General features: G+C 52.8%; 1 protein-coding gene across 2 annotated transcripts in view; it reads right to left on the bottom strand.

The window, feature by feature from the left end:
* The window catches only part of DDX11 (DEAD/H-box helicase 11), a 29,472-nt gene extending 2,997 nt beyond the window's left edge, over positions 1–26,475 (bottom strand). The window contains exons 1-20 of one of the 2 annotated variants that reach the window (XM_065942886.1): positions 26,363–26,475; positions 20,995–21,142; positions 17,591–17,839; positions 16,854–16,940; positions 16,468–16,616; positions 9,239–9,284; positions 8,336–8,443; positions 8,060–8,147; positions 7,471–7,685; positions 6,787–6,939; positions 5,754–5,800; positions 5,354–5,433; positions 4,507–4,551; positions 4,347–4,414; positions 3,856–3,894; positions 3,581–3,692; positions 3,349–3,489; positions 2,768–2,880; positions 489–561; positions 104–207 (exon numbers count right to left, since the gene is read on the bottom strand). In XM_065942886.1, the coding sequence (XP_065798958.1) occupies positions 104–207; positions 489–561; positions 2,768–2,880; positions 3,349–3,489; positions 3,581–3,692; positions 3,856–3,894; positions 4,347–4,414; positions 4,507–4,551; positions 5,354–5,433; positions 5,754–5,800; positions 6,787–6,939; positions 7,471–7,685; positions 8,060–8,147; positions 8,336–8,443; positions 9,239–9,284; positions 16,468–16,616; positions 16,854–16,940; positions 17,591–17,839; positions 20,995–21,138 (2,061 nt within the window). In that variant the 5' untranslated portion in view covers positions 21,139–21,142; positions 26,363–26,475. Of the gene's footprint in view, positions 1–103; positions 208–488; positions 562–2,767; positions 2,881–3,348; positions 3,490–3,580; positions 3,693–3,855; positions 3,895–4,346; positions 4,415–4,506; positions 4,552–5,353; positions 5,434–5,753; positions 5,801–6,786; positions 6,940–7,470; positions 7,686–8,059; positions 8,148–8,335; positions 8,444–9,238; positions 9,285–16,467; positions 16,617–16,853; positions 16,941–17,590; positions 17,840–20,994; positions 21,143–22,518; positions 23,162–26,362 lie in introns of those variants that run through there. The other variant, XM_065942895.1, reaches the window with a different exon arrangement.
* Positions 26,476–27,406: the final 931 nt, after the last annotated feature.

The raw sequence follows: 27,406 nt of genomic DNA, 5'->3' as shown, positions 1-27,406 counted from the left end.
GAGACCCAGAGCCTAAACACCCAGGACTGGCCAGAGCGCCCCAGCTCTAAATCCATCTCCCACCCCCACGAAGGCCACAGGCAGGCAGGCTGGCTGAACTGACCATCTGAGGCAGCCCCCTCTTCTGATACGTGAAGTCCAGCGTCTGGTTGGAAGGCCCGCTGCAGATGACGAGGGGCAGGATGTGATCTGGAGGGATCACGTGACCTGGGCGAGACCCCAGTGAGGCCGAGTCCATGGAGAACGTCCCCCCGGCCCCCCACCCAGCCCTGTCTCCCAGACCCGGACCAGCAACTTACAGCACCCACCCTCCACCTGACTCCCACGGAGAACCAAATTGGGACGCACAGGCCTCTGCGTGTAGACGGAGGGACTCAGAGCCAGAAGCCCCTCCCTTATCCCCTCTCCGCCATGGCTTCAGCCCCTGGCTGATTACAGCACACGGCTGGACTGTGACAAGGGCCCCCGCCACCGGCCTGGGTCCTCACCACAGGAGAACTCCACCACGCGCTCCGCTTCCACCCCGGCACCGGCCAGCAGCTGCTCCCGGAAGTCGGACACCTGCAGACCAGAAGACCAATACCGTCACCTCCCAAAGGGCTGGGCCGGGAGGGGGTAAGTGCGTGAGACCAGGAGGGAGAGGTCCAGGGAAAGCCTGGGAACAGATTCGCTGAAAGAAGACAAAACTAATGATACCCGGTGTTGGCAGCCTCATTCCAACCACCTGAGGGAACAGCAGGGGAAACCCAGCAACCTGGCACAGTGGGTCTCAGCCCTGGCTGTGCAACAGAATCACCATTTGGAAAACATATATATACATGGTCAAGTGCAGCCCAAACTACTGAGTAAGAATCTGTAATGAGAAGATGTACACATTTGTATTTTTTAAAGAGCTGGCAAAAATCCCCGAATTTGAGTACTCTCTGGAGAAACAGGTATTCTTGTAGGCTGCTGGTGGGATACAGAGCACAACAACTCCTGGTGAGGGGAATTTGATAGCACTTAACAAGTCAGACAATTTTTACTTTTTAACCCATAATCCCACATCCGGACATCTCCTCTGAAGCACAGCTCCACAAACCAAACATATGCATGGGGATAGTTCCCATGAGGTTGCTTGTAATAATCTGCACTTCGAGAGAGAGTGGCTGAAGGAGCGACCCTGCCTCCACCCAGCAGAGGACGTGCAGCCCCAGGAGGGAGGCAGGCCAGCCCGTGCACGAAGGCGGGCGTGCTGGGGTGGGCGGGGGAGTCAGGGCTGCATGTGCTACCTCTGAGGCAAGTAAGGATGCACAGGGGAAAATACCTGCTCATTTTTACAAAAAATAAAACTTACTTAATCTGTATTTAGTTTATATATTTTATATATAAACTGTGTGCTAAGCTGCTCAGCTGTGCCCAACTCTATGGCCCTGTGGACTATAGCCCGCCAGGCGCCTCTGTCCCTGGGATTCTTCAGGTAAGAATACTGGAGTGGATTGCCATGCCCTCCCCCCAGGGGGTCTTCCCGAACCAGGGATCGAACCTGCGTCTCTTGCATCTCCTGCATTGGCAGGCAGGTTCTTTACCAGTGAGCCACCAGGGAAGGCCCCGTAATATAAATTCATCTTGGTCAAAAGGCTGAGGAGTGACAGCCACACACACACACAGTGAAACACTGGAGAGACAGAGCAGGAACTAATTAAAGGATTACTTATGGGAACAGGGAACGGAAGTTTGGAGAGGGACAGTAGGGAGACTGAACATGCATTGTTACAGTTCTGACTTCTGAACCACGCAGATGTGGACATCTCTTAGAACATAAGAAAGTAAAAAGGCAAACTGTGAAACTGAAAACAAACCGAAACCAAGAAAGCCTAGCTACCTATCAAACTCAGAACACAGCCGCAGAGAGAAGAGCTGGCTCTCAAGTGACTTTCCTCCTTGGTGGGGCACTTCAAGGGCAAAGAATAAACGCAGATAAACGAGTTCAATACACAGTTTACTGTTCGAGGGTTGGTATAATTTTACAACTGTTCTAAGTATATTGTGGGACAAAGCAAAGAATTATGTTAATGCGCTGTAAGAAACCAAACTGCAGCTTAAGAGGCTCTGTGTCAAGTCAAGTAAAATGACTGGTTTTGATACAGAAACATCACTGTGGATTCACAACTTCTGAAAACTATGTCCTAAGTCTGTCCACTGAAGAGCGATCATATATAATAACACAGTCACGTAACGGAATAAAGGGCAGCCAGAGTTGGGCAGGATAAATGCCAATTTGCTGAGAAGAAAAAACGTTTTAAGACGTTTTGCTGCTGAGTGAAAAAAGCAAATGACAATAGCAGCGTGTGGAGACACCATTTTTGTTTTCAAAATGTGTCTGTATATCTGTAACAATTACGTACGCAAATTCTGTAATATAGATGTACACCAAAATCAGTTTTTTCCTGGTGGAAGTATGATCTACTTTTGATTTCCTATTAGACTCCCCTAAAATGTGTATATTAAAACTTAAGTCTATAAAAGAGAGAGAGAGACGGTTGTATCTAGGGTGGGTACAACAAGGGAAAGGCACTGCATTCTGGGTCTGAAACTGCAGGATGGCTTTCTCCCGAGAAGAGGCTGCAGAAACATCTGGGTCTGCCTGACCCCAGACACTGGCCCAGAGACAGAACAGCAATGCCACCTGGTGGGCGCCGCTTGGCCGCCTCAAGCTGCACCCCCCCCACCCTCCTACCCCTCCGCCCCAGGGGTCCTTCCCCTCCCAACTGGGCCGCGTCCTCACCGGCTGCATGGTACCCCCCGCAATGACCACCGCTCGGCATTCCTTCACCACCTGGGCGAAGTGCACGGCTGGGTTCAGGAGCAGGAATTTGAGGCTGCTCTGGCTGAGGCTGCCTACAGACAAAAAAAAAAAAGACAGCCACGTGGAGAAGGGCGGGCAGGTGCAAGCCAACCAAAACCTCCATCTGTCTGAGACAGACGGTGTCCAGTCAGGTCCATGTAGGAGTCACAGAGATGCCACTTTCTCTCTAAATGAGACCCACTTCATCCCCAGGACGACCCCAAGGGAGACGCACAATTGTCTCCCTTGCCACACGAGGGACTGAGCTTTGGGGAGAAACTGGTCCCAGTTACGCAGCTTGCAGGTGACGGGGCCACGACTCCAACACAGCCCCCCTGACCTTCACACCGGGCCACGCGGCTTCTCAGGTAACCTCGCCGAGGCCAGCCAGCAACCCAGCACCTCCGCGTCCTCCTCCTCGCCCCCTCGACCACCGGCATGGGTCACAGGTAACCATCTCCATGTCCTAACCCAGCGAGGTATGAACACCAACTGGAGGTGAACCAGCTCCTCCCAGTTACCTTGGCGGCTCAGGATGACCCGGCCGTCCTGGTTGGCGGTGGTGAGAGCCTCGAGGAAGCCTTCGACGTGCATCAGTGGGGAAGCAGGCCGCGGCGACCGGTCCTCCCCCGCCTCCACAGGGGCGGCAGGGGCTGCAGGGGCTGCACAGAGCAGAAGAAGAGGGTCAGTGACTCCAGACAGAGCCTGTGCACGCGAGGAAGGCCGCAGCCCAGGCTCCCCGTCCCCACTCACCTGCTGTCGCCCCCGGCTGCAGGCTCTGCAGGAAGTCCTGGAAGCCGGACAGTTTGGGCTGCTCCACGGAGGGCACCAGGACTGCCCCGTACCTCTCTGTGAAGCCAAGGAGCTGGGATGGGATGAGAGCAGCCGCCGTGAGGGGAGACGGACGGGCCTCCTTGCCCGCCCACGAGCTGCCCCCAGTGAACACGGGGGCAGGTGCCCTGGCGCTTCTGCAGGGCAGGAGTGAGGGGCACATGGGGCAGCCTCGGGCTGAGCAGAGGGTTGGGTACCTTTCTGCTGATCTTGCTCTTCTCACAGTAGCGCCGCACCTGCAAAAACACACCCGGCCAGAGGCACCGTGAAAATGGCTACAGCTGGAGAAAGACCTTCCATACACCCGGGAGCGGGCCCACCGCCACCCCCCGGTGCCTGAAGCCTCCTGTGGCCATGTCAGCCTCTAGCCTGAGGCCTCTCCTCTGCCACTGCCCCCATCACTGCAGAGAGGAGAAAGGGGGTACCTGGAAGCACCAGCTTATCACACACAGAGAAAAACACAGCTGTCATCATAGTGACCCTTCACCCCAAGCTGACGATCCCTCTCCTCTGACATGAGCTGTGTGCAAGGGTTAGGTTATCCCATAGACCCTCAGGCCTCTGAGCTGCTCAAGGACGAAAGGAACTCACTTTTGATTCCTTCCACGGTCTTCATGCAGAGTCCTGCCCACGGGTGGGGAGCAAAAAAGAAGCCTGGGGGTGCTCACCCCTGAAGGTGATGACCTACCTTGAACAGGTTGATGTTGTCGATCTCGCTCTGGAAGAGGAAGTCGTTGATGGTCTTCAGCTCTGTCCCTAAGAACAAACATGCGGGCCTGACATCCCCTCCAGGGACCACGGCCTGTATCCCGGAGGGAAGCTCAGCAACAGCTACTGCCAGCTCTTACCTGCCTGCAAGAGGCTCTGCGTGTTGGGATTTTGCTTAATGTTCCCTAAAAAAAGAGAATCAAAAAGGTCAGGACAGTGGGCCCGGCGCCGTCTTCTCCCTCTACCCTGTAGTTATCAAGCAAGAACGTTCCTGTCTGAAGGGGTCTTCTGCCCCTTATAGCACCCAAAGGACCCACGGGAGGGGGGCAGGGTGTCCCAGGGGCCCGGAAGTCTGACCCACGTGTTGCATGTGCAGCCTGTGCCTGGCGATGTCAGCCTTTGCAAGGCAAGGACAGGGATCCCCCCACCCCATTCCTACAGGCGTGAGCAGGAGACTCCCAGATTGCAGGGCAGAAACCAAGCGAAGATGCCGACCTGAGACATCCCCTGGAAACTCCCCCACCCTCCTGCACTTCAGCAGAAACAGTAAAGGGACGCTGGCGCACAGAGTAAGACAAAGGCGCGTGGGGCCAGGAGCCAGGGACTCCAGTCCCTCTCGCTGGGCTGGCGAACCAGCGGCCGGCCACGCTGGGCTTCAGTTACTGCCCTGAGGGTGAGCACGCCTATGCCGCCCTCCTCGCGGGAGCACCGCGCCCCAAGCCCCGAGTCCCAGCACCGTCAGGGTCATACACATGTTTATAGCACAACATGTGATGGGTGTTGCCACCCGAGAGGGCCTGGCCAAGTAAAAAGGACTCAGGACAGAGGCATACATATCCAGGTTCTAAAAAAGATCTAAGCAGGGACAGATGAGGATTCCTAAATCAATGGCCCAGACAATGCCTGCGACCGGAACCCCGGGGGTGCTGACTGGCATCTGGGGACCACGCTCCGGCAGGCTTGGGGGGGGGCGGGGAGGCTCCTCACCGCCCAGCACAGCCACGAACTTCTCCAGCAGGTACAGGAGCTGCTTGATGTACATCAGGTTCTTGGCCTTCAGGCGCTTCCTGGGAGGTGGGAAGCCCGAGCATGTCAGTGGGAGGGATCCCAACTCCCCTCTTGGTCTGAGCTGAGGCCTTCCTGCCTGCCGCCTTCCCAACTGGGGCACGGGCTGCAGCCAGCTCTCCCAGAAGACAGGCTGGCCGGGGCCCAAGGCCTCCACGGCCTAGTGGGATGTAAGCCCAACGAACCAGGAGGTGAAGGGCATGCCAGCCCACCGCTCTGAGCCCGGACCAGAGACACCCCACGATGCCTCCTCTCACAGGTGGGCTTTGGGGCACCAAGGCTGAGCGGGGCCTTCCCACCCCCCCAGGAGGCAGCATCTCACCCGTATCGTTCCGTGTACTGGAGCAGCTGGTTGTGGGCCTGGCAGAGCTGGGGGAGAAAACAGCACGGGTGAGAGGGCAGAGCAGGCCTGGGCGAGCCCCCCTGCGTGATGCCAGTGACCCCTGGACGCCTGACTGTGCCAGCCCAGGACACTCGGGGGCAGTCAAAATGCAGGGGGAGCTAGGGCAGACCAAGGTGTGGGTTTTCAAGGCCCTTCGGCTGGTGGGGCCGAGAGACGGGGGGAGGCAGACTGCTGCTGCGGCGTCCAGTGAGGGTCGGGGAAAAGGCCAGACAGCGATGCTCGCACGTAACAAACATCGCTGCTAGTGTCTCCTGGGACAGGAGGGACACGCCATCTGCTGAGAGAGACGGTTCAAGGCGACGCTCACACCCTGGCCCAGGTCTGTCGAGGGGAGCGTCATGTGGGCTTAAGGATCAGGAGCCAGTGGTCAAATCCACTGACCTGAAAGTCGCTCAGTCGTGTCCGACTCTTTGTGACGCTATAGACTGTAGCCCACCATGCTCCTCTGTCCATAAGGATTCTCCAGGCACGAATACTGGAGTGGGAACCTACATATTCCCTTCTCCAGGGGATCTTTCCAATCCACGGATCAAACCCAGGTCTCCCATGTTGCAGGCGGATTCTTTACTGTCTGAGCCACCACAGAAGCCCTCAGAGACAGCGCTTAACCTCCTTCAGACTCTGAGATCTCAGCATCAATAGGCTTAGCCTGATGCAGAGTCAGGGGTCCCCCCCGCAATGTGGTGCAGGGCACGTAACAAGCAATGAGCAAACAGCAGCTGTCAACCATCTCCAGCATCCCTCACAGCAGTGTCAACAGTAACATCCAGCCACACGAGGACTCCTGCTTCTCACACCCTGCCACTCTGACCTGGAGGCCTCGGGTCACAGGTCGGGGAGGACCCCGCAGAGTGCCCACTGCCAGGCTGGGCCCAGTCCTAAATCCTGCTGTGGGGGGTCCCAGCCTCAGCTCAGCACACGCCCTAGCCCGGGAAGACGGAGGCCCACCCACCTGGGAACCTCTGACCTCCACGCTGTGGATGCTGGTGATGGTGTCGATGAGGTTGTGGGCCTCGTCGATGACCACCACCTGGCCCTGCAGCCGGATCCCCGCCGCCTGGCGGGTGGGCGCATGCAGCAGCATCTGATAGGGGAGCACCACCAGCTGGAGGGGGAGAGAGGGCCTGAGGAGGCGGGACCCCCTTTCTCCCCCAGAGGGGTTGGCCCAGCCACCCTGCAGCCCCAGTGTGCACTGGCTCCACTTCCCGCCCAGAACACGTGCAGGGACACAGCAGAGGCCGCCGGAGCAGCGCACTGTGCTCTGAGCACGGAACCCTGCCCAGAACGCCTGTGTGGACCAAACGGGAAACCAATAAAACTGGAGCCCGCTGGACCACTGGCAGACGTGGGGAGCGGGCTGGAAACCCAGCCGCAGAGGCCCTTCTGTGCCCCTGGGAAGTGGGGAGGGACCTGGGAACCCAGCCGCAGAGGCCCTTCTGTGCCCCTGGAAGTGGGGAGGGAGCTGGGACCCTGGCTGCAGAGCCCCTTCTGTGCCCCCAAGGCAGCCCCGGGTTCTGGTCCTGGAGCCATGCAACTCTGGGAAAGTCAACCTCTCAGCCTCGGTTTCCTTATCTGCAGAGTGGGCTCGATACACTCTCTCACATAAAACCACCACCGCCCGACCCCCGGTCTTCACCTGGGCTGCGGGAATGGCGAACCGGCCCCCGTAGTAGGGACAGGCCCGAGCCTCCTCGCCCAGGGCCACTAACTGCTCGACGTCCTTCACCCCTGCCAGGACCTCGTCCCGGAGGAGCTGCAGCCGCTCGTGGCTGTAGAAGGGGCAGGTGGCCCTCGGCTCCTGCCTCCGCCTCCTCCTCCTGGGCTCCTCTTCCTCGGTGATGCTCTTCTTCTCTGAGGGGCATGGGGGCAAAGGCAGAAAGCCATAGCTGACCCGGGGCCAGGACTGGTTCTGTACCATCCAGACCCGTTCCCACAGAGCGGGACCTTCCAGAACTGCTGCTTATGGTCTCATTGAAACATCCCAGCATCTTACTGTCTTTCTAGCAAAGGCCTACAAAACCATCTCTCAGCCAGGGTTTTGGGCTAGATCTGGACCAAAAAGCAGACAGGCCCCTTTCCCCCATATGAGGCTCTTTAGGAAGGAAGCCAGGTCCGCCTTACCCTCGCTCCCACCGTTTCCCACGTCCCTGGAGCCACTCCCCCCCCCATTCCCAGCACCGCCCTGGGCCGCACGAGGGTCCCAGAGGCCTGGGCACCTGGCATACCATGCTTGCTTCTCTGCATCTCCACACAGCGGTCATTGATCAGCTGCACCAAACCCAGCTTCCTCACGTCCCCATTGACACACAGGTTCTGTAAGACCAAGGAGAGGGCAAGAGAAACGGGGCTGCCTCAGCAACACAGAGAGCCCCCTGGCCTGCCCGCCCTCTCGCTTCCTTCCAGGGACCAGCACGGCCTGTCCTGCCCTGCGCCCCGCCTCAGCCCCACGGTGGTCCTGGCCTTCTGGGATGGAAACCAGCGGGATGGCACCAGGCTCTCACCTGCCGAGAGCCCAGGGAGACCAGCCGGGTGTCCTGGCCGAAGGGGCTCTTCTGCACCTCGTGCACGAACTGGGCCAGCTGGGAGTGTGTCCGGCTGCAGTAGTAAATCTGCCAGGGGAGGGGGGGTCGGGGGAGACCATCACCCCAAACACTCTGCACAGGGAGGAGGGCCGGGGCCCAAGAGGCCAAGGCAACGGGGAGGGCGGCCAGGACTCAGACCTAAAGAAGGCGACCACCCCCCACCCCGCCGCCCCTGGCAGACCCCAGGCACCCCCCACCCCTGGGTCACGCTCAGCTTCTGCTCCGGCCATGCTGGGGGCCTCGGTCATGGCAGGAGAGGGAGTGTCCCCTCAGTGGTGACTCAGACACCAGAAGGACTCTGAGCGTCAGTGGGGTGGGGGTGGGAGTGAGGGTCCACACACATCTCCCAGGGCTCAGGGGCTGGGGGCTAGGTGGGGATAAAGCAGGAGGAAGCTGAGCTCAGTTCTCTCTGTGTGCCCCTCTGAGAACCGGGAGAGGAAAAGGAGAGCAGGGGACATCTAATGTCAACAGAGAAAACCAAAAGTCTTCAGTGCAGGAAGCCGGGGCACCGTCAGAACCACACAGGCCTCCCAGACCCCAGGCAAACGCACACTCAGACCAAGGACAGGGACCTGCCACCGCCCACCACCCACTGGAGACTGGGGGCAGAGCACTCGCCCCCCCTCCACCTCCCACCACCCCCAAGGAGACCTGGGCCCTTGGCCCAGAGGCTGCCCTTCAACGCCCTGTGGCACAGGCATCTCCCGGGGGCCCTGCCCAGCAAGCACCCAGAAACTTGGGGGCTGGAGACATGGAGACAAAGCTCCTGCCTCATCTGCAGACCTGGGTGGCTCACCTGGGACCCAGGACCCTGTGTCTCACCTTCGTTACGTGTTCTTCATCCAGGTCATCCTCATCCACATCCACTCTGAGACGAAAAAACACAGGCACGGAGAAAGTCTTCTCAGACTTTGGTTTTTGTTTTAATCCACCCAGAATTCAATTTTTTTAAAAGGCATTAGTGTGCATTGCCTGAGGCTCTCAGAGAGGAGTTATCAACAGGGCCGGCCTCCTGGTCTGTGGAGGGCTGTTCGGGCAGCTCTGGGATTTAAACCACAGGCCACCCAGGACAAAGTCAGCATGACCTCCGTGAGGGGCTGGATGTGGGAGGAGGCAAAGCACATCCTGTGGGTCAGAACCAGGGGGGCATGTCCTCAGAGGCTGGCATCTCAGGACACAGGGTATCGAAGACACAGAAGCTAAGCTGCAGGATCAGGCACCTGGCTGGACCCTGAGGTGCACTTTCTGCTTGAATGTTGACAAACTGCACTCGAGTTCTTTACCGTGTCCCCCAGGGGCCCCCGGGCAAGGAGCAGGAGAGCAGGCCAGCAATCCGGGGATGGGGGTGGGGGGAAGGACCGTGGGGCACTAGCTGCTCCTGTCTCCCCAGAGCAGGATGGGGTGTGGAAAGCAGCCTGGCATCTTAGCCCTGGGCGGTGTCACAAGTGTCAGTTCTTGTCCAGGCGCTGAAACCTGTGGCTCAGGGCAGGCCTCTGAGCACCAACATGGAAAAGCCCCAGGGCCAGGTGGCTTCACCAGTCAATTCCACCAAACAAACAAATAATGCCAATCATTCTCAAACACTTCCAAAAAACTGAAGAGGAGGGATCAGTCCCAAACTCATTTCACGAGGCCAGTGTTACTCTGATACCAAAGTCGATAAAGACACAGAGGAGAAGAGAATTGCTGGCCAAGATCCCCACTGAATACAGACACAGAAATCCTCAACCTAAACACCAGCAAACCAGCATGTTAATGCATCATGCTTCATGATCAAGTAGGATTTATCCCTAGGATGCAAGGATGTGTCAATATAAGTAAATCAATAAATGTCATAAATCACTTAGTGGAATGAAAGATAAAAAAAATTATATGATCATCTCAATAGGTGTAAGAAAAGCATTTGACAAAAGTCAACATCTGGGGCTTCCCTGGTGGCTCAGGAGTAAAGAATCCACCTGCCAATGCAGGAGACACAGGTTTGATTCCTGATCTGGGAAGACCCCACATGCCATGGAGCAACCAAGCCCGTGCACCACGACTGCAAAGCCTGTGCTCTAGAGCCCGGGAGCAGCAACCTCGGAAGCCCACACACCCTAGAGCCCGTGCTCCGCAACCAGAGAAGCCACGGCAATGAGAATCCCAAGCACTGCAACTACAGAAAAGCCCACACAGCAATGAAGATCCAGCACAGCCAAAAATAAATAAATAAAATTTCTGTTTAAAAAAACAAAAAAAAAGCTAACAGCTCTAAAAAAGTAATCAATGTCCTCTCATGATAGAAATTCTCAAGAAACTTAAGAGGAGCCTACCTTAACACAATGAAGGCCATTTGTGACAAGCCCGCAGGTCCCATCACACTCAGTGGTAAAGGCTTTTCCTCTAAGATCAGGCACAAGGGGGCCCACTCTCACCACTCCTGCTCAGCACAGTACTGGAAGTCCTAGCCAGAGCAACCAGGCAAGAAAAAGAAATGAAAGGTATCCAATTTGGAAAGGAAGAAGTGTACTGCCTGTTTGCAGGTGACATGATTTTATACGTAGAAAACCGTGAAGACGTGACTCCAAAACTGTTAGAACTAATACACAAGTTCAGTAAAGCAGAAGGTGGCAGAGGATGAGTTGGTTAGACGACATCACCGACTCAATGGACATGAATCTGAGCAAACTCCGGGAGACAGTGGGGGACAGAGGAGCCCCGAGGGCTACAGTCCATGAGGTGGCAAAGACTCGGACACGACTTAATGGCTAAAAAGCAACAACTGGCATAAAAGCAGATGCACAGACCAATAGAACAGAACTGAGAGCCCAGAAATCAACCCCTGTGTATACAGTCAACTAATCTGAAAAGGGGGCCGAGAATACCCAATGGAGAAGAGACAGTCTCTTCAACAAACAGTACTGGGAAAACTAGACATTCACAAGAACAAGAATGATATTAGACACATATCACATACCACTCACAAATTAACTCAAACTTGATTCAAGACTTAAAATGTAACTCCTGAAACCACAAAACTCCTAGAAGAAAACACAGGGAACAAGCTCCTTGATGCTGGTGTTGACAATGAATTTTTGGAATATACGAGAAGTATAAGCAACAAAGCAAAGATAAACAAGAGAGACTACTTCAAACTAAAAAGTTTCCAGACAAAAGAAAAAAAAAAATCAACAAAATGAAAAGTCAACCTATGGAATGGGAGAAAATATCTGAAAACCATCTATCTGATAAGAGGTTAATTTCCAAAATATATTAGGAACTCCTACAATCAATAGCAAAAACCCAAACAAACAAAAAACCCATATAATTCAATTTAAAAATGGGCAGGGGAACCGTTGGATCATCAAAAAAGCAAGAGAGTTCCAGAAAAACATCTACTTCTGCTTCATTGACTACGCTAAAGTCTTTGACTGTGGGGATCACAACAAACTGTGGAAAATTCTTTAAGAGATGGAAATACCAGACCACCTTCCCTGCCTTCTGAGAAATCTGTATGCAAGTCAAGAAGCAACAGTTAGAACCAGACATGGAACAAGGGACTGGTTCTAAACTGGGAAAGGAGTATGTCAAGGCTGTATATTGTCACCCTGCTTATTTAACTTCTATGCAGAGTACATCATGAGACATGCTGGACTGGATGAAATACAGGCTGGAATCAAGACTGCAGGGAGAAATATCAATAACCTCAGATATGAAGATGACACCACCCTTCTGGCAGAAAGCGAAGAAGAACTAAAAAGCCTCGTGATGAAAGTGAAAGAGGAGAGTGAAAAAACTGGTTTAAAACTCAACATTAAAAAACTAAGATCATGGCATCCACTCCCATCCATCCAGTCAGTTGCTCAGTCATGTCATTGCAACCCCATGGACTTCAGCACACCAGGCTTCCCTGTCCATCACCAACTCCCAGAGCTCACTCAAGCTCATGTTGATCAAGTTGGTGATGTCATCCAACCATCTCATCCTCTGTCGTTCCCTTCTCCTCCCACCTTCAATCTTTCCCAGCATCAGGGTCTTTTCCAATGAATCAGTTCTTCACATCAGGTGGCCAAAGTATTGGAACTTCAGCTTCAGCATCAGTCCTTTCAATGAATATTCAGCATCAGTCCTTTCCTTTAGGATGGACTGGTTGGATCTCCTTGCAGTCCAAGGGACTCTCAAGAGTCTTCTCTAACACCACAGTTCAAAAGCATCAATTCTTTGGTGCTCAGCTTTCTTTACAGTCCAACTCTCACAACCACACGACTATGGAAAAACCACAGCTTTGACTAGACAGACCTTTGTCAGCAAAAGTCTCTGCTTTTTAAAATGCTGTCTATCTGGAGAAGGAAATGGCAACCCACTCCAGTACTCTTGCCTGGAAAATCCCACGGACAGAGGAGCCTGGTAGGCTACAGTCTATGGGGTCGGACACGAGGGAGCAACTTCACTTTCACTTGCGTCTTGATGTTGGGAGTGTTTTGTCTTGTCCCTCCCACCTCTCTCCCCTGCCTGTTTTCTCCGAGGCGAAAAAGAAAGCCTTTCAAACCAAAATGTCGGGTTCCCCTGTCTTCTCTAGAGCAATCAAGGCATGAGCCAGCAAGTGTGGCCGGGTTCTTTGTGTCCCTCCTGGGGGCCAGTGCTTTCACGCCGCTTACAGGGAAGGAGGGCACTAAACATGTCTCAGTGCTTCCAGGCATAGGTGGCAGTAGCCCGTCCCACTAGCCACCCGTGTCAGCAGACATTCAGCCCTCCCACCCAGCACTCTTCCCCCTCATGCTGGGCTAAGAAGGCCAACGCCATGATGAGGGATCCTTGTCCCATGGAAGGTGATGCTTGCACTTCCTGCATCCTCTCCTGCTGCCTCTGCCTGAACCCCCACTGTGCTCAAAGGCTCATGGTGGGGGAGGCCCCCAGCTGCCTTCTTGTCAGTCCTCCTCCACTTCCCTCCTCTGTCTCCAGTGTGTCCTATAATAAAATTGAAGAGATTAGGGTGGAAAAAAATAAAATGCTGTCTAGGTTGGTCATAGCTTTTCTTCCAAGGAACAAGCGTCTTTTAATTTCATGACTGCAGTCACCATCTGCAGTGATTTTGGAGCCCCCAAAAAATAAAGTTTCTCACTGTTTCCATTGTCTCCCCATCTATTTGCCATGAAGGATGGAACCAGATGCCATGATCTGAGTTTTCTGAATGTTGAGTTTTAAGCCAACTTTTTCACTCTCTTTCACCTTCATCAAGAAGCTCTTTAGTTCTTCTTCGCTTTCTGCCAGAAGGGTGGTGTCATCTGCATATCTGAGGTTACTGATATTTCTCCTGCCAATCTGGATTCCAGCTTGTGCTTCATCCAGCCCAACATGTCGCATGATGTACTCTGCATAGAAGTTAAATAAGCAGGGTGACAATATTAAGCCTTGACATACCCCTTTCCCAATTTGGAATCAGTCCATTGTTCCATGTCCAGTTCTAACTGTTGCTTCTTGACTTGCATACAGATTTCTCAGAAGGCAGGGAAGGTGGTCTGGTATTTCCATCTCTTAAAGAATTTTCCACAGTTTGTTGTGATCCCCACAGTCAAAAGTTTTGGTATAGCCAATAAAACAGAAGTAGATGCTTTTCTGGAACTCTCTTGCTTTTCTGATGATCCAATGGATATTGGCAGACGCCTTTTCTAAATCCAGCTTGAACAACTGGAAGATTCTCAGTCCACTTACTGTTGAAGCCTGGCTTGGAGAATTTTGAGCATTACTCTGCTAGTGTGTGAGATGAGTGCAATTGTGCAGTAGTTTGAACATTCTTTGGCATTGCCTTTCTTTGGGATTGGAGAGTTTTCCAAATTTGCTGGCAGCACTTTCACAAGGTCATCTTTCAGGATTTGAAATAGCTCAACTGGAATTCCAGCCCTTTCACTAGCTTTCTTCATAGTGATGCTTCTTAAGGCCCACTTGACTTTCTCATTCCAGGATGTCTGGCTCTAGGTGAGTGATCATACCATCATGGTTATCTGGGTCATTAAGATCTTTTTTGTATAGTTCTGTGTATTCTTGCCATCTCTTCTTAGTATCTTCTTCTTCTGTTAGATCCATACCATTTCTGTCCCTTATTGTGCCCATCTTTGCATGAAATGTTCCCTTGGTATCTCTAATTTTCTTGAAGAGATCTCTAGTCTTTCCCAGTCTATTGTTTTCCTCTATTTCTTTGCACTGATCACTGAGGAAGGCTTTCTTACCTCTCCTTGATATTCTTTGGAACTCTGCATCAGATGGGTATGTCTTTCCTTTTCTCCTGTGCCTTTCACTTCTCTTCTTTCCTCAGCTATTTGTAAGGCCTACTCAGACAACCATTTTGCCTTTTTGCATTTCTTTTTCTTGGGAATGGTTTTGATCACGGCCTCCTGTATAATGCTGTGAACCTCCATCCACAGTTTTTCAGGCACTCTGTCTATCAGATCTAATCCCTTGAATCTATTTGTCACTTCTATATAATCATAAGGGATTTGACTGAGGTCATACCTTAGTGGTCTAGTGGTCTTCCCTACTTTCTTCAATTTTACTCTGAATTTTGCAATAAGGAGTTCATGATCGGAGCCACAGTCAGCTCTCAGTCTTCTTTTTGCTGACTGTATAGAGCTTCTCCATCTTCAGCTGCAAAGAATATAATCAATCTGATTTCACTGTTGGCCATCTGGTGATGTCTTTGTGTTGAGTCTTCTCGTGTGTTGTTGCCTTTAGATGTGTTTCAGTGTCATATCTTTTTGTCTTTTCATACTGTTCATGGGGTTCTCAAGGCAAGAGTACTGAGTGATTTGCCATTCCCTTCTCCAGTGGACCATGTTTTGTCAGAACTTTCCACCATAACGCATCCGTCTTGGGTAGCCCTACATGGCATGGCTTATAGTTTCATTGAGTTATATAAGGCTGTGGTCCACATGTCTGGTCCCATCACTTCATGGCAAATAGATGGGAAAACAATGGAAAAAGTGACAAACTTTATTTTCTTGGGCTCCAAAATCACTGCAGATGGGGACTGCAGCCATGAAATTAAAAGATGCTTGCTCCTTGGAAGAAAAGCAATGACCAACCTAGATAGCATATTAAAAAGCAAAAACATTACTTTACTGACAAAGCTCCACCTGGTCAAAGCCATGGCTTTTCCAGTAGTCACGTTTGGGTATGAGAGTTGGGCTATAAAGAGAGCTGAACACCGAAGAATTGATGCTTTTGAGCTGTGGTGTTGGAGAAGACTCTTGAGAGTCCCTTGGACTGCAAGGAGATCAAACCAGTCAATCCTAAAGGAAATCAGTCCTGAATATACACTGGAAGGACTGATGCTGAAGTTCCATTACTCTGGCCACCTGATGTGAAGAACTGACTCATTGGAAAAGACCCTGATGCTGGGAAAGATTGAAGGCAGGAGGAGAAGGGGATGACAGAGGATGAGATGGTTGGATGGCATCACTGACTCAACGGAGTTGAGTTTAAGCGAGCTCTGGGAGTTGGTGATGGACAGGGAAGCCTGGTGTGCTGCAGTCCATGGGGTTGCAAAGAGTCAGACGCGACTAAGCAGAGCTGAACATGAAAAGGTGTTCAACATCACTAATCAACACAGAAATGCAAATCAAAGCCAGCATTTTTAGTTCACTCAGGAATAACAGCTCACAAATTAGAAACCTATGAGTGTGGACCAACAGAAGCCTTAGGTTAAGAAAAACTCAGCCTTAGGACAACTCGAGGGCTTACCTAACAAGCCTTACACAGCTTGACTTGGTGCTATAGCCTGAGACTTAAGAGTCAGACCAGCGGGTTTCAAGTCCCCAGCTGGTGGCCTTGGCCCAGGCCTGACACCCTGCTGGACCATGGTGCCCTGAATACAGAGCCAAGATGCAAATACCGCCAAGAGGAGGGAGCTGCCTGAGCTGGCAGAGAAAGGGCTTGCCGCTGTGGGCATCCTCCATGCCATGAAGAGGGGCCTCACTGCAGAAGAGGGGGCCCGCCTCTCGGGGTGGAGGAAGGAGCTGCTCCCTGGAAACCTGCACAGACCCAGGCATGGCGGTGGGTGGAGGTGATGCTCTTACCCACTGGGCTCTCCTTTCTCCTCATCACTCTCATACTCTGCGAGGACTAGCTCCTCCTCCCCAGAGGCCACCTGCTCAGGCTCTGTGTCTGTGGCCAGCATCTCACTGCTGAGCCGGAGCAGACGCTCTGTTTCCTCATCTTCCTGTCTCTGTGGAGCAAAGAGAAAGAAACCTTGATGCTGGTGCCCCACCCCCAACGAGGCAGCATCAGGCGGCCAAGGCAGTGCGCCCACCATTGACATGGGCCTCTGATGCTAACACCCCACGACCAGTCCTTCAGCTCAGGCTGCCCCCGTCCCGGGCAAGGGGCCGAGGGCCTGGCTGCTCACCCCAACCAGCTACATGGGCGGACGCTGCCTGGACATGGTCCCGGGGACCACACTCACCATGCGCTTAGCCACGAACCGGAGCTTCGCGTTGTGACGGATCTGCTGCAGGCGCTCTTCTCGCTTCTTCCTCCGGACCTGCTCCTCCTGGAGGGGGGAAGCCAGAAGGGAGACTCCTGCAGGAAGCCCCGGGGCACGCCCCTTCTGGAGCCAGGGTGCCCCAGTCCAGGGTTTTTCACCTCTGGGCAGTCTGCCCTGCCCTGCTGACCTCGTCGGCTGCCGCATGGCCAGCAGACCCTGAGCACTGTAGAAAGGACACACTCTCCATCCAGCATGGCCCTTAAGGGGTCCGATGCCAGGGAAGCCAGGTCCGTGCTGCCACTGGCAAGGGTGTGGTTCCTCTCCCAGCAAAGAAAGGGAACTGCTGGTAAAGAACCCACCTGCCAATGCAGGAGACCTGGGTTTGATCCCTGGGTCGGGAAGATCCCATGGAAAAGGGAATAGCAACCCACTCCAGGATACTTGTCTTGAGAACTCCATGGACAGAGGAGCTGGTGAGCTACAGTCCATGGGGTCGCACAGAGTCAGACACGACTGAATCGACTTAGCACGTACTCATGAATGCCAACCTAGAGAAAGCCTGGTGACATCAGCTTAACACGGACAGTGAGGGCCACAGCACCAGCCACCTGGGAGGTGGCCAGAGGACACACAGCAAGGACACATGCTGTCTAGCCTTGGGATTCACCTGAAGTCACCATTCCCAGATCTCTCTACCTCCCATAACCCAATCTCACCTTCAATCGGTCCACCAAGTCCCTTTCTTCCTTCTTCTGCACAAACTGAGTGATCCAGTCGGGCTCTCCGGTGGCCTCTGGGGTGCCTGGGTTCCCCTGGCAGGAGGATGGAAGACCCGGGGCTGGGGCCAGCCCATCGTTCGAGGCGGGGTCTCCAGCCTCCAGCAGACGCTCCTCCTCTTGGCGTTTCTTCTGTTCAAAGTCGCGGAGCCAGGAGAGGGCCCCGCAGATGAGACTTAGGGATTTTCCCTACAGGGAGAAAAATCCTCTCAGACATAGAGGCCAAGAGACCCAGCTTCCCGAATGACCTTTCCTGTCGTAATAAAGCATCTGACGTTAAGTATCAGAGGGCGCTCCAAGACCCGCTTTGGAAAGGAAGGAAAGGGAAGGGAACTAGCCTTTTCCTAGAGCACAACTAAGAACAAAAGAAAAATAAAAGCAAAATTCTTTAATTATATGTCTTCACTGTGTTCTTCAAAGAATAAAAGAGGTTTATCAAGCTGCTTTTAAGTACTGCAAAGTCACCACAATGAGAAGAACGGCAGAAACTGAATAAATAGCCCAGAAAATGAATTAAGGCTCCCCCCCTGCAAAAAAAGGGGCACATCATGAAATCCTGGATACGACCTGCTGAGGCAGGGATGCAGTCAACATATCTGCACAGACAGAAGGTGATCGGCCCCAGGAGTCCCAATACTATGAAATTTTGAAGCAAACCAATTGTTCTGGAGAATACATCTGTTGGTTTAAACATCAGACTTTTCCCTGGAGGTCCTTGACGTGGGTTGAATTGTGTCCCCCTGACCCCGGTATCTCAGAACGTGGCCCTGCTTGAAAACAGACATCCTGAGTTAAGACGGGGTGGGCCCTGATCCAGAGAGACAGTGTCTCAGTCGTGTCCGACCCTGTGCAACCCCACAGACTGTAGCCCGGCAGGTTTCTCTGTCCATGAAATTTCCCAGGCAAGCATACTGGAGTGGACTTCCACTCCCTTCTCCAGGGGATCTTCCCGACCCAGGGATCGAATCCATGTCTCTTGCATCTCCTGTATCGACAGGTTCTTTACCAGCTGAGCTACCAGGGAAGCCCGTGTATAGAACAGTACCCTTGCATAATAAAATGGGGAAATGTGGACATAGAGGCAATGAAGGCAGCCAATGCGAAGAGACGGGAGGAAGCTTCCTGTCCACATGCCCAGGAGAGAGGCGTGGACAGATCCTTCCCCCAGGCCCTCAAGAGGGACCTTGCTGACACCTTGATTCTGGACATCTAGCCTCCAGACTGTGAGACCATAAATTCCCACATTTACGCCACTGTCTGTGGTGTGTTCTCATGGCAGCCCGGGCAGGCAGGCAAAGAGGATGACTGTATGATGAGTTGTGATGCTGAGACACCACTGGATGGTGAAGAGAAGAACAGGTGTAAGTACACTGAAAGTGACACAAACCTTTAAAAGACAACTACTGACTTAAAAGTTATTCAAGAGAAGAAAAAGAGACCGAAAATATGTAACTGCAGCAGGAAGGTGGGCAGAGGGAGGGGAAAGAGACGGTCAGAAAGCTCCATCTTATCTATGGCAAGAGGCCCCAGCAACCACAGCCAATAAAGCGAAAAACAGCAGCATCGGCTTGTGATTTCAACATATGCAGACCAAAAGTATTTAAGAAATAGATAAGAGAGTTAAAGGCACCCGGTCCAAGGAACCAAGTTTGATAAATGTGACTTTTTAAACTACACACACTGTTCTTTGATTCAATGTTTCACGTGACTTTAAAGAGAGGAGGACAAGGGACCTCCCTGGTGGTCCAGTGGTTGAGACTCTGTGCTTCCAAACAGGGGGGTACAGGTTTGATCCCTGGTCGGGGAGCTAAGATCCACATGCTGCATGGCGTGGCCAAAAATAAACAGAGCTTCCCTGATGGCTCAGTGGTAAAGAATCCGCCTGCCAATGTAGGAGACATGGTTTCCATCCCTGATCTGGGAAGATCCCACATGATGCAGAGCAACTAAGCCCATGCACGACAGCTGCTGAGCCTGTGCTCCAGAGTCTGGGAGCTGCAACTACTGAAGCCCACATGCCCGAGAGCCCGTGCTCTGCTACAAAAGAAGCCACTGCAGTGAGAAGCCTGCACAGTGCAACTAGAGAGTAGCCCCCACTCACCACCAGAAAAAAGCCAAAGCAGCAAATGAAGACCCAGCAGAACCAAAAATAAATACAAAAAATTATTTAAAAAATAAAGAAAGAGAAAAAGAGAGAGAGGAAAAGATGCTTCATGACATCAGGTGAGGCAGATGGTCAGACGAGGACCTGAACGTCCTCAGATCTATTTACAGGAAGTCGCTCCTGATCCCAATCAGTGTATCAGTAGGTTGGGGGGGAGAAGTCCCATGCACTGCATTTATTTTTTTATTTTGGCCACGCTGCATGGCACCTGGGATCTTAGTTCCCCAACCAGGAATCAAACCCATAACCCTGCAGTGGAAGCACAAGGGAATTCCCCACGTGCACTGGCTGTAAATGGAGGGCTGGAGACTGGCAGCAAGAAACTGCTTTAACAACTCCTCAACCTGCACAGCATCCTCGTCCCACACAACATCCTCATCCCGCATAGCATCTTCGTGACCCACACTGTGTGAATCGGCAGGAGGGAGTCTCCTTCCCACTCACTGCGTCTGAAGGAACAAAACGGAACCAGGAGAGCAGCCCTGCCTGTGTCTCCCCAGGAGATGACACACTCCTGTCAGCGGATGAGACGACATGAGTCACTTTCCTCTGTTCATTCACTCAACACACACATCACCACCCCGGGTCAACTGGGCCAAGCTCCCCAGGTGGCAGGGACACAGAGGAGAAGCCCGAAAGGTCCTCCAGGAGGTCACAGCAACACCCACACGGGCAGCCCACTGTCACACGGCACTTGCTGCAACAATAAAGTGCGAGAGAGGAGGAGGACCCCAACGGTCTTCAGTGGTCAACCTCTAATAAATCCCCTCCTTCCAGGCCAGGAAGGAAAACTGAGGGGCTCCAGACTGGGTTACTCTGGCCCTTGGTGACCCAGTTTGTGGAGAATAACCCCGTGTGTGATCTGTGAGTAAGCCAGAGTAATTTCTATGTTTCTCAGTTGTGTGCTCAGAGCAAGATGGAAGGTTTCAGTGCTCCGAGTCGTGGTTTCCACGGCCATTCAAATTCTCATGTGCCTCTAGCCTAATTTTTCTGTGACCCCGGGGCTGTGTTTAACTGTTTAATAGACAGGAGTGACTTACTCAGAATGATAAATAGAAAGAAAGACCTTTCTAAGCTTCACACCATGACTCTCTGGGCAGGCAGACGGGCATGCTGGCGTCCTCTGACTTGTCATCAGCGTCTCCCCAGACCTTCTCAGGCCCCCACTGGTCATACTTACGGTGCCGGTTGGACTCTCAAATATCCCAATCTTGCCCGCCTCCAGCACCTGGTACAGCGCTGCCATGAAGTCTTTCTGGATGGCATATGGTGTGAAGGGAAACGGAAAGTGGACGCCACCAGCCTCCTGAGTCTTGTCGGCCATAATCCTGGAGGGAAAGAAAGCCAGCAGCTCTCTGATAGACAAGTACTGGCCTGAGACATCGAACAGTTCCTAAGAGCAGCCTCAGTACTAGTTACCCACTTTCTCCCCAGGGGGGACCATTTTTGGCAAGCAAAAGTCATGCTCTTTCCAACTGTGGGCCTCCCCATGAGGCCTGGCCAGAGTCGCAGTTCATCCAGAGACACTCATCAAAACTGGACACAGGGGAACTTGGCCCAGGCAGCCCTAACAGAAACCCCTGCCGCTCCACCTGCCTGCACACCTTCCTAAGGGCCTGGAGATTTCCCCTGATGGCCTGTAATTATTTCTGCAGTCATTACGCTTTCTTCTCCGACGCCACGCCTCCCGGCCACGCCTCCCGGCATCCCAGGACACTGCTTTTCTTCCTCTGCCGCGAAGACCCAAGAGGTCGTGACCCACAGGCGGAGCATCACAAGCATAGCTTTTCCACATGTCGCACCCCCACCCCTACCAGACAGGCATCTTCAGTTTGTTTCTAATTCATCCCAGCCCCCACTTCCGGCACAAACTGGAGCCGCCCCCTAACCACGGTCCCACCTCCTTCCTGAAAGCTTTCGGCGTGGCCCTGGCCCGGGACCGACTGGAAGGGCGTCCCAGAACTGAGGTCGCAGCAGTGCTCTGCCTCTGCATGCCCAGGTCCAAGAAAAAGTTCTCTGTTCCATGTTTACTCCATCTTTTCCTCTTCTTCTGACCCTGGCTTCTCTGAGACAGCTTTTACACACCCTTTCTTCCTTTAATCACCATCTTCCATCCTGGCCCCTGCTCTCTCTCTTTGGAAGTCACTGCTCTGAGCTAGGTAAACAGGACCAGCTCACCTCAGTACAAATGTGAATAAATCTAAATCCCATGTACACCTCCGCTACACAAGTGGCCTCAGGAAGACCAGTGACCATGTTGATTCATTTATGAGGAGAGGGAGTTGCGCGGTGTTCTTCTGGTTAAGAGTTTAGGGGTAGTTAAAACAAGAACTGAGGTGGAACGATAAAAATAAGGATGACAAAATCAGGACAGTTCAATAGCAGAGGCAGGCCTGTAATCAAAAACCCACTAAAACATGGAGGGAAAGGAGACAGGCCCTAACAAACCCCAAATGCCTGCCCTGTGTTAAACACTCCACAGGCCCTTCCATTTTTGCCGTCTTGTTTAACCTGCACAACATTGTAAGGATATAGTTGCTGGATCCTGACACTTACAGAAATTAAATAACTGTTCAAAGACTCAGCTCAGAAAGGAAACCCAGGGATCCAAGCCCAGGTTCACATGGCTGTTCTAGTCCAGCTCATGTGTCGGCAAGAGAGAACTAGCATCAATAAAAGGGAGATTTACTGAAAAGATACATACTGAGAGATTAAGAGTACAGCCAATCTGGGAAATCCAAGAGCAGAAGCCATGGACAGGGCACTACTTCTTGCAGACCAGAACTGCAGAGTGGTTCAGGTTTTAAGACGGTTCCAGGAAGTCCACCAGCAATAAATGCCTTCGGATTCTGTTCTTCTGCTCCAACACATGCCACGTGGAGCCTGCCCAGCCTCCTCTGCTCAATCGCGGCTTCAGCTTTACCCCAACGCTGGCCTGCATGCTGCCTCTGCAGCCCCCTTAACCTTCTGGCTTCAGCTCCCACTGTCAAGCAAAGTCTTCTGTTTCCTAGTTCTAAATCCCAGGAGAGAAATCTGAGCTCCCCCCCACCCCCCACCACAACCCTTTCATTTTTTACTTTTATTTTTTAATTGGCGTTTAACTGGTGGCTCAGACGGTAAAGACTTCAACTGCAATGAGGGAGACCTGGGTTCAATCCCTGGGTCGGGAAGATCTCCTGGAGAAGGGAACGGCAACCCACTCCAGTATTCTTGCCTGGAAAATCCCATGGACAGAGGAGCCTGGTGAGTACAGTCCATGGGGTTGCAAAGAGTTGGACATGACTAAGTGACTAACACTTAACTTGTAATGACGGGAATGAGCTACATGGATACATATATATGGATACATCCCTCTTCTCTTTTGGATATCCCTCCCAGCCCTCCTCCATCCCACCCCTCTAGGTCATCACAGAGCATCAAGCTGAGCTCCCTGTGCTGAACAGCGGCAGCCCACTATCAGTTTCACACGTGGGAGTGCATATATGTTAACCCTAATCTCCCAATTCGTCCCACTCTCCCTTCGTTCCCGCTCACCCCGTGTCCACGTGTCTGTTCTCTACATCTGCATCTCTATCCCTGCCCTGCAAATCTCCTGTCTTTAAAGACTGATCACTCGATAGCATAGAGACTACTGGCTGAGCCATGATCTAATCAGCCTGGGCCTTCTGCCTGCCGTCCCTCTCTGCTTGGGGACTGGAGTCCTGGACATTTAGGACTCAGCTCCTCAGAGGCTTCTCACTCTATCTGCCACCCTCTAATGGTCAAACACCTCCCCTCCAAACACACACACTGCTCTTTGTCATTCTTTTATCTCATTATTTGAAACACTGTATTTTTGTTGTTCATAGCTCTCAGCACTATCTGAACTTATTTACTGTCCTCCCCCACTAGAACATAAATAGCATAAAAGGAGGAACCTTGTCTGCCTTGCTCTTCCCTGCCCCCTAGCATTCAGAACAGGTGCCCGGGCACTTAGCAGGCAATCAATAAACAGGTGATAAATGAATAGCCACTCTGAGGTAGGGGCTGTGGGAGGGGGTTTCTGTTCTTCAGAGGGATGGGGAGAGGAGATCTATGACTTCAGTATCTAGTCCAAGGGCCAGTTCTTTGATGGTTTCAAACTGTTTTCATATAACCTCACAACCCTATGCAGTCAGGATTTTTATTAGTTCTATTTCACAGTTGAAGAAACAGGGGCTCAGAAAACTTAAGTGATTTGCTCACAATTGCTCAGCAAGGGCTTGAATCCAAGATTTTAACATATATCTGCCTCTGAGCCGGGGCTTCCCAGGCGGCTCAGTGGTTAAAGAATCCGCCTGCCAAGCAGGAGACCTGGGCTTGATCCCTGAGTCAGAAAGATCCCCCGGAGAAGGGAATGGCTACCCACTCTGGTATTCTTGCCTGGGCAGAGCAGCCTGGCCGGCTACAGCCTGTGGGGTCACAAGAGAGTCGGAACGAAGCAGCAGCCTCTGAGCTCCTGAGCTGTAGATTTCTAATCTTCCTCCCACCAGGGTAAGTAGGATGAAAAGACTTGGTTACCAAACTTTAGAATGACAACACGAAACAATAAAGAACAAAAGTAATTATTATTTCACTTCTCTGTGGGTGGTAATTAGGGATCTCATTATTCCAGGAGCAGCACAAGCTAAACCATAAGTGAAAAAAGGGTTTAGCTAAATCCAAGAATAAAGGATTCACTAAGTGCTATTTAAAGATGTTTGGTATAACTTTTTCCAATCTCTTCAGGCTGGTTGCCTGGACATGAGCCCACATACACACAAGTTGTCCCTAGAATTCCCCACCAGTGTAAAGATACAAGGAACGGCAATCTCATGCTCACTCAATGGGTTAAGACACGTGAAGGCATCTCAGGTACACAGCTCAGTCGCTCAGTCGTGTCCGACTCTTTGCAACCCCATGGACTACAGCACGACAAGCCTCCCTGTCCATCACCAACTCCCGGAGTTTACTCAAATTCATGTCCATTGAGTCGGTGATGGCATCCAGCCATCTCATCCTGTTGTCCCCTTCCCCTCGTGCCCTCAATCTTTCCCAGCATCAGGGTGCACACAAGTCCTCAAAGAGCTCCTTTATATCAGTCTTCGATGATCACTTATTTACCTGGCTACAAACTTGCTACACACTGATGGTGTTCCCCCTACCCCAAATTCATGTGTTAAAAGCCCTAACCCTCATCGTGAGGCTGTATCAGGAGAAAGAGCTTTTAAGGAGTCATTAACATTAAATGTGGAAAAGGAAATGGCAGCCCATTCCAGTATTCTTGCCTGGGAAATCCCATGGATAGAGGAGCCTGGTGGACTTACAGGTCATGCAGTTGCAAAGAGTCGGACACCACTGAGCAACTAACATTTTAACATTAAGTGAAGGAGGTTATTAGGATTACATGGAGTCCTAATAGTGGGGTCCTGACTCCTATAGGACTGGGGGCCTTGGACTTCCCAGCCTCCAGACCTGGGAGAGAGTTGTTCTCTGTTCAGGCCTCCCAGCCTATGGCAGCCTGAGCAGGTGAGACGCCTGTGTTCCAGGTACCATCCTACTGTTCCCCTCCTAAAGTGCTTTAACTCCACACACCTGGGAGACAACCCGGCTCTAGCCCACCTCCTGTGAATCTGGGATGGCAGGGCTGAGAGGTGCCAGCTGGCCCCAACCCCACGGCCTCGTCTTGCTTCTCTCCCACCCAGCTACACCCTCGGAGCTGTCACAAAGTGTGACGATTTAGCTGCACTTTTCACGGCACTGCCTCCCATAGTCTGGTCAATTCCATCTGTCCCAGGCCTCCTGGCTGGCCACTGCTCCACCCGGGTTCGCTGAGTGGCAGGATGGCTCTGGGGGTCAGACTGCCCAATCTGGGATCCCGCCTGTATCCCCGCTTAAGTGCACATCTCTGATTCCGTTTCCCCAGCTGCAGGGGGCAGTCAGTTCAGTCGCTAAATCGTGTCAGACTCTGCGACCCCACGGACTGCAGCACGCCAGGCTTCCCTACCCAACGCCAGCTCCCGGAGTTTACTCAAACTCATGTCCATTGAGTTGGCGATGACATCCAACCATCTCATCCTCTGTCGTCCCCTTCTCCTCCTGCCTTCAATCTTTCCCAGTATCAGGGTCTTTTCCAATGAGTCAGTTCTTCGCATCAGGTGGCCAAAGTACTGGAGTCAGCATCAGTCCTTCCAATGAATATTCAGGACGGATTTCCTTTAGTACGAACTGGTTGGATCTCCTTGCAGTGCAAGGGGCTCTGTCCCTTGCAGGGGACGGGGAACGGCGCATTCGGTGGTCCTGCAGGGACCAGCAGGTACTACTACGTGCAAAGCGCGCTCAGCACCGCCGGCGGAAACGCCTCGTAGCCACCAGCTCACGACCACGTCCCGCCCCGCGGCCTCTCCCGCCCTCCCATTGGTGCCTGGCCTGTCGATCACACGGCGGCCCCGCCCCAGGACGCTTTCCCGCCACCGGCCAGTCCCGCTCTCCGGCTTATCCACCAGTCTGCCCTTTCTCATCTCATTCCACGTCCTCGGCAACGCGCTCACCTTCCTCGTCGGCAGGGCTGCTCCGCTGAGGCCAGACCGGCGAGCAGTCCAGGCGGACGCCGCTGAACCTGAAACTCCAGCGCCTCGCGGGTGTCAGCGTCTCCCAGGGCAGCACGCCGCGCTGCACGCCCCCGCAGCACTGCGCGTGCGCACCAGGGCTCGGTGAGGCGGGTCCCCGTGTTGCGCCACTGCGCTTGCGCGGCCGGTTAGTCCGGGGCTCTCTCAATAGCGAGTAGAGCGCCCCGCCGCTGCGCTCTGGGGTCACTGTGCGTGCGCGCTCCTTGGCTCTCCCGGTGATGGAGTTCGCGTTTGGTGTCTCTGCGCGTGCCCGGCGGGTTCAGCTGGGGCGGGAACTCCAGCGGAGGGATCGTGATCTGCGCCCTGTACGCTTCCTTCTCTGCGCCCTCCGCCGCCATCCGTGAAGGGTGTTTCTTTGCCAGCTGGCAGCCATAAATACTGAGGGCAGCCGTTGACTTCAGTTGACCATGTTTATCAAACAGGTGGCGCTAGTGGTAAAGAACCCGCCTGAAAGTGCAGAAGACTTAAGAGACACTGGTTCGATCCGTGGGTGGGGAAGATGCCCTGGAGGAGAGCATAGGCAACCCACTCCAGTATTCGTGCCTGGAGAATCCCATGTAGCTTGGTGGGCTACAGTCTATGGGGGTCGCAAACAGATGCAACTGAAGCGACCTAGCACATCAGACACCTAAGGACCAGGTGCGTAGCTGACTAAGGAAACCTGTATTCTGGTCCTGGAACTGAGCCTGGTAAAACCAGCTTCCTCTGCCCAGTTTTTCATTAACCTCTTTATCTAAAACTTTATTCCCTTCCTTATCCTGCACCTGTTGCTCTCAGGATTAAAAAGTATCCAAGAAAAGGGGGTATTGGAACCCAGGAGCACCCTACAGGGGTCTCCCAGGTGAAAAAGCCTCTCCGTGTTCTTGTTTGTAGAAAAAAGCTTTGGTCTTTTGATACCTTCCTGAGTTCCACAGGGAAGGCACAGGCAATTACGGATAAAGGAACACAGAACCAGGAAGAGCAGTT

This window comes from Muntiacus reevesi, chromosome 1 (genome assembly GCF_963930625.1).
Source record: "Muntiacus reevesi chromosome 1, mMunRee1.1, whole genome shotgun sequence".
Taxonomy (NCBI): domain Eukaryota; kingdom Metazoa; phylum Chordata; class Mammalia; order Artiodactyla; family Cervidae; genus Muntiacus; species Muntiacus reevesi.
The sequence above is the reverse complement of the archived record's forward strand: the minus strand, read 5'-3'. Positions and strand labels throughout refer to the sequence as shown.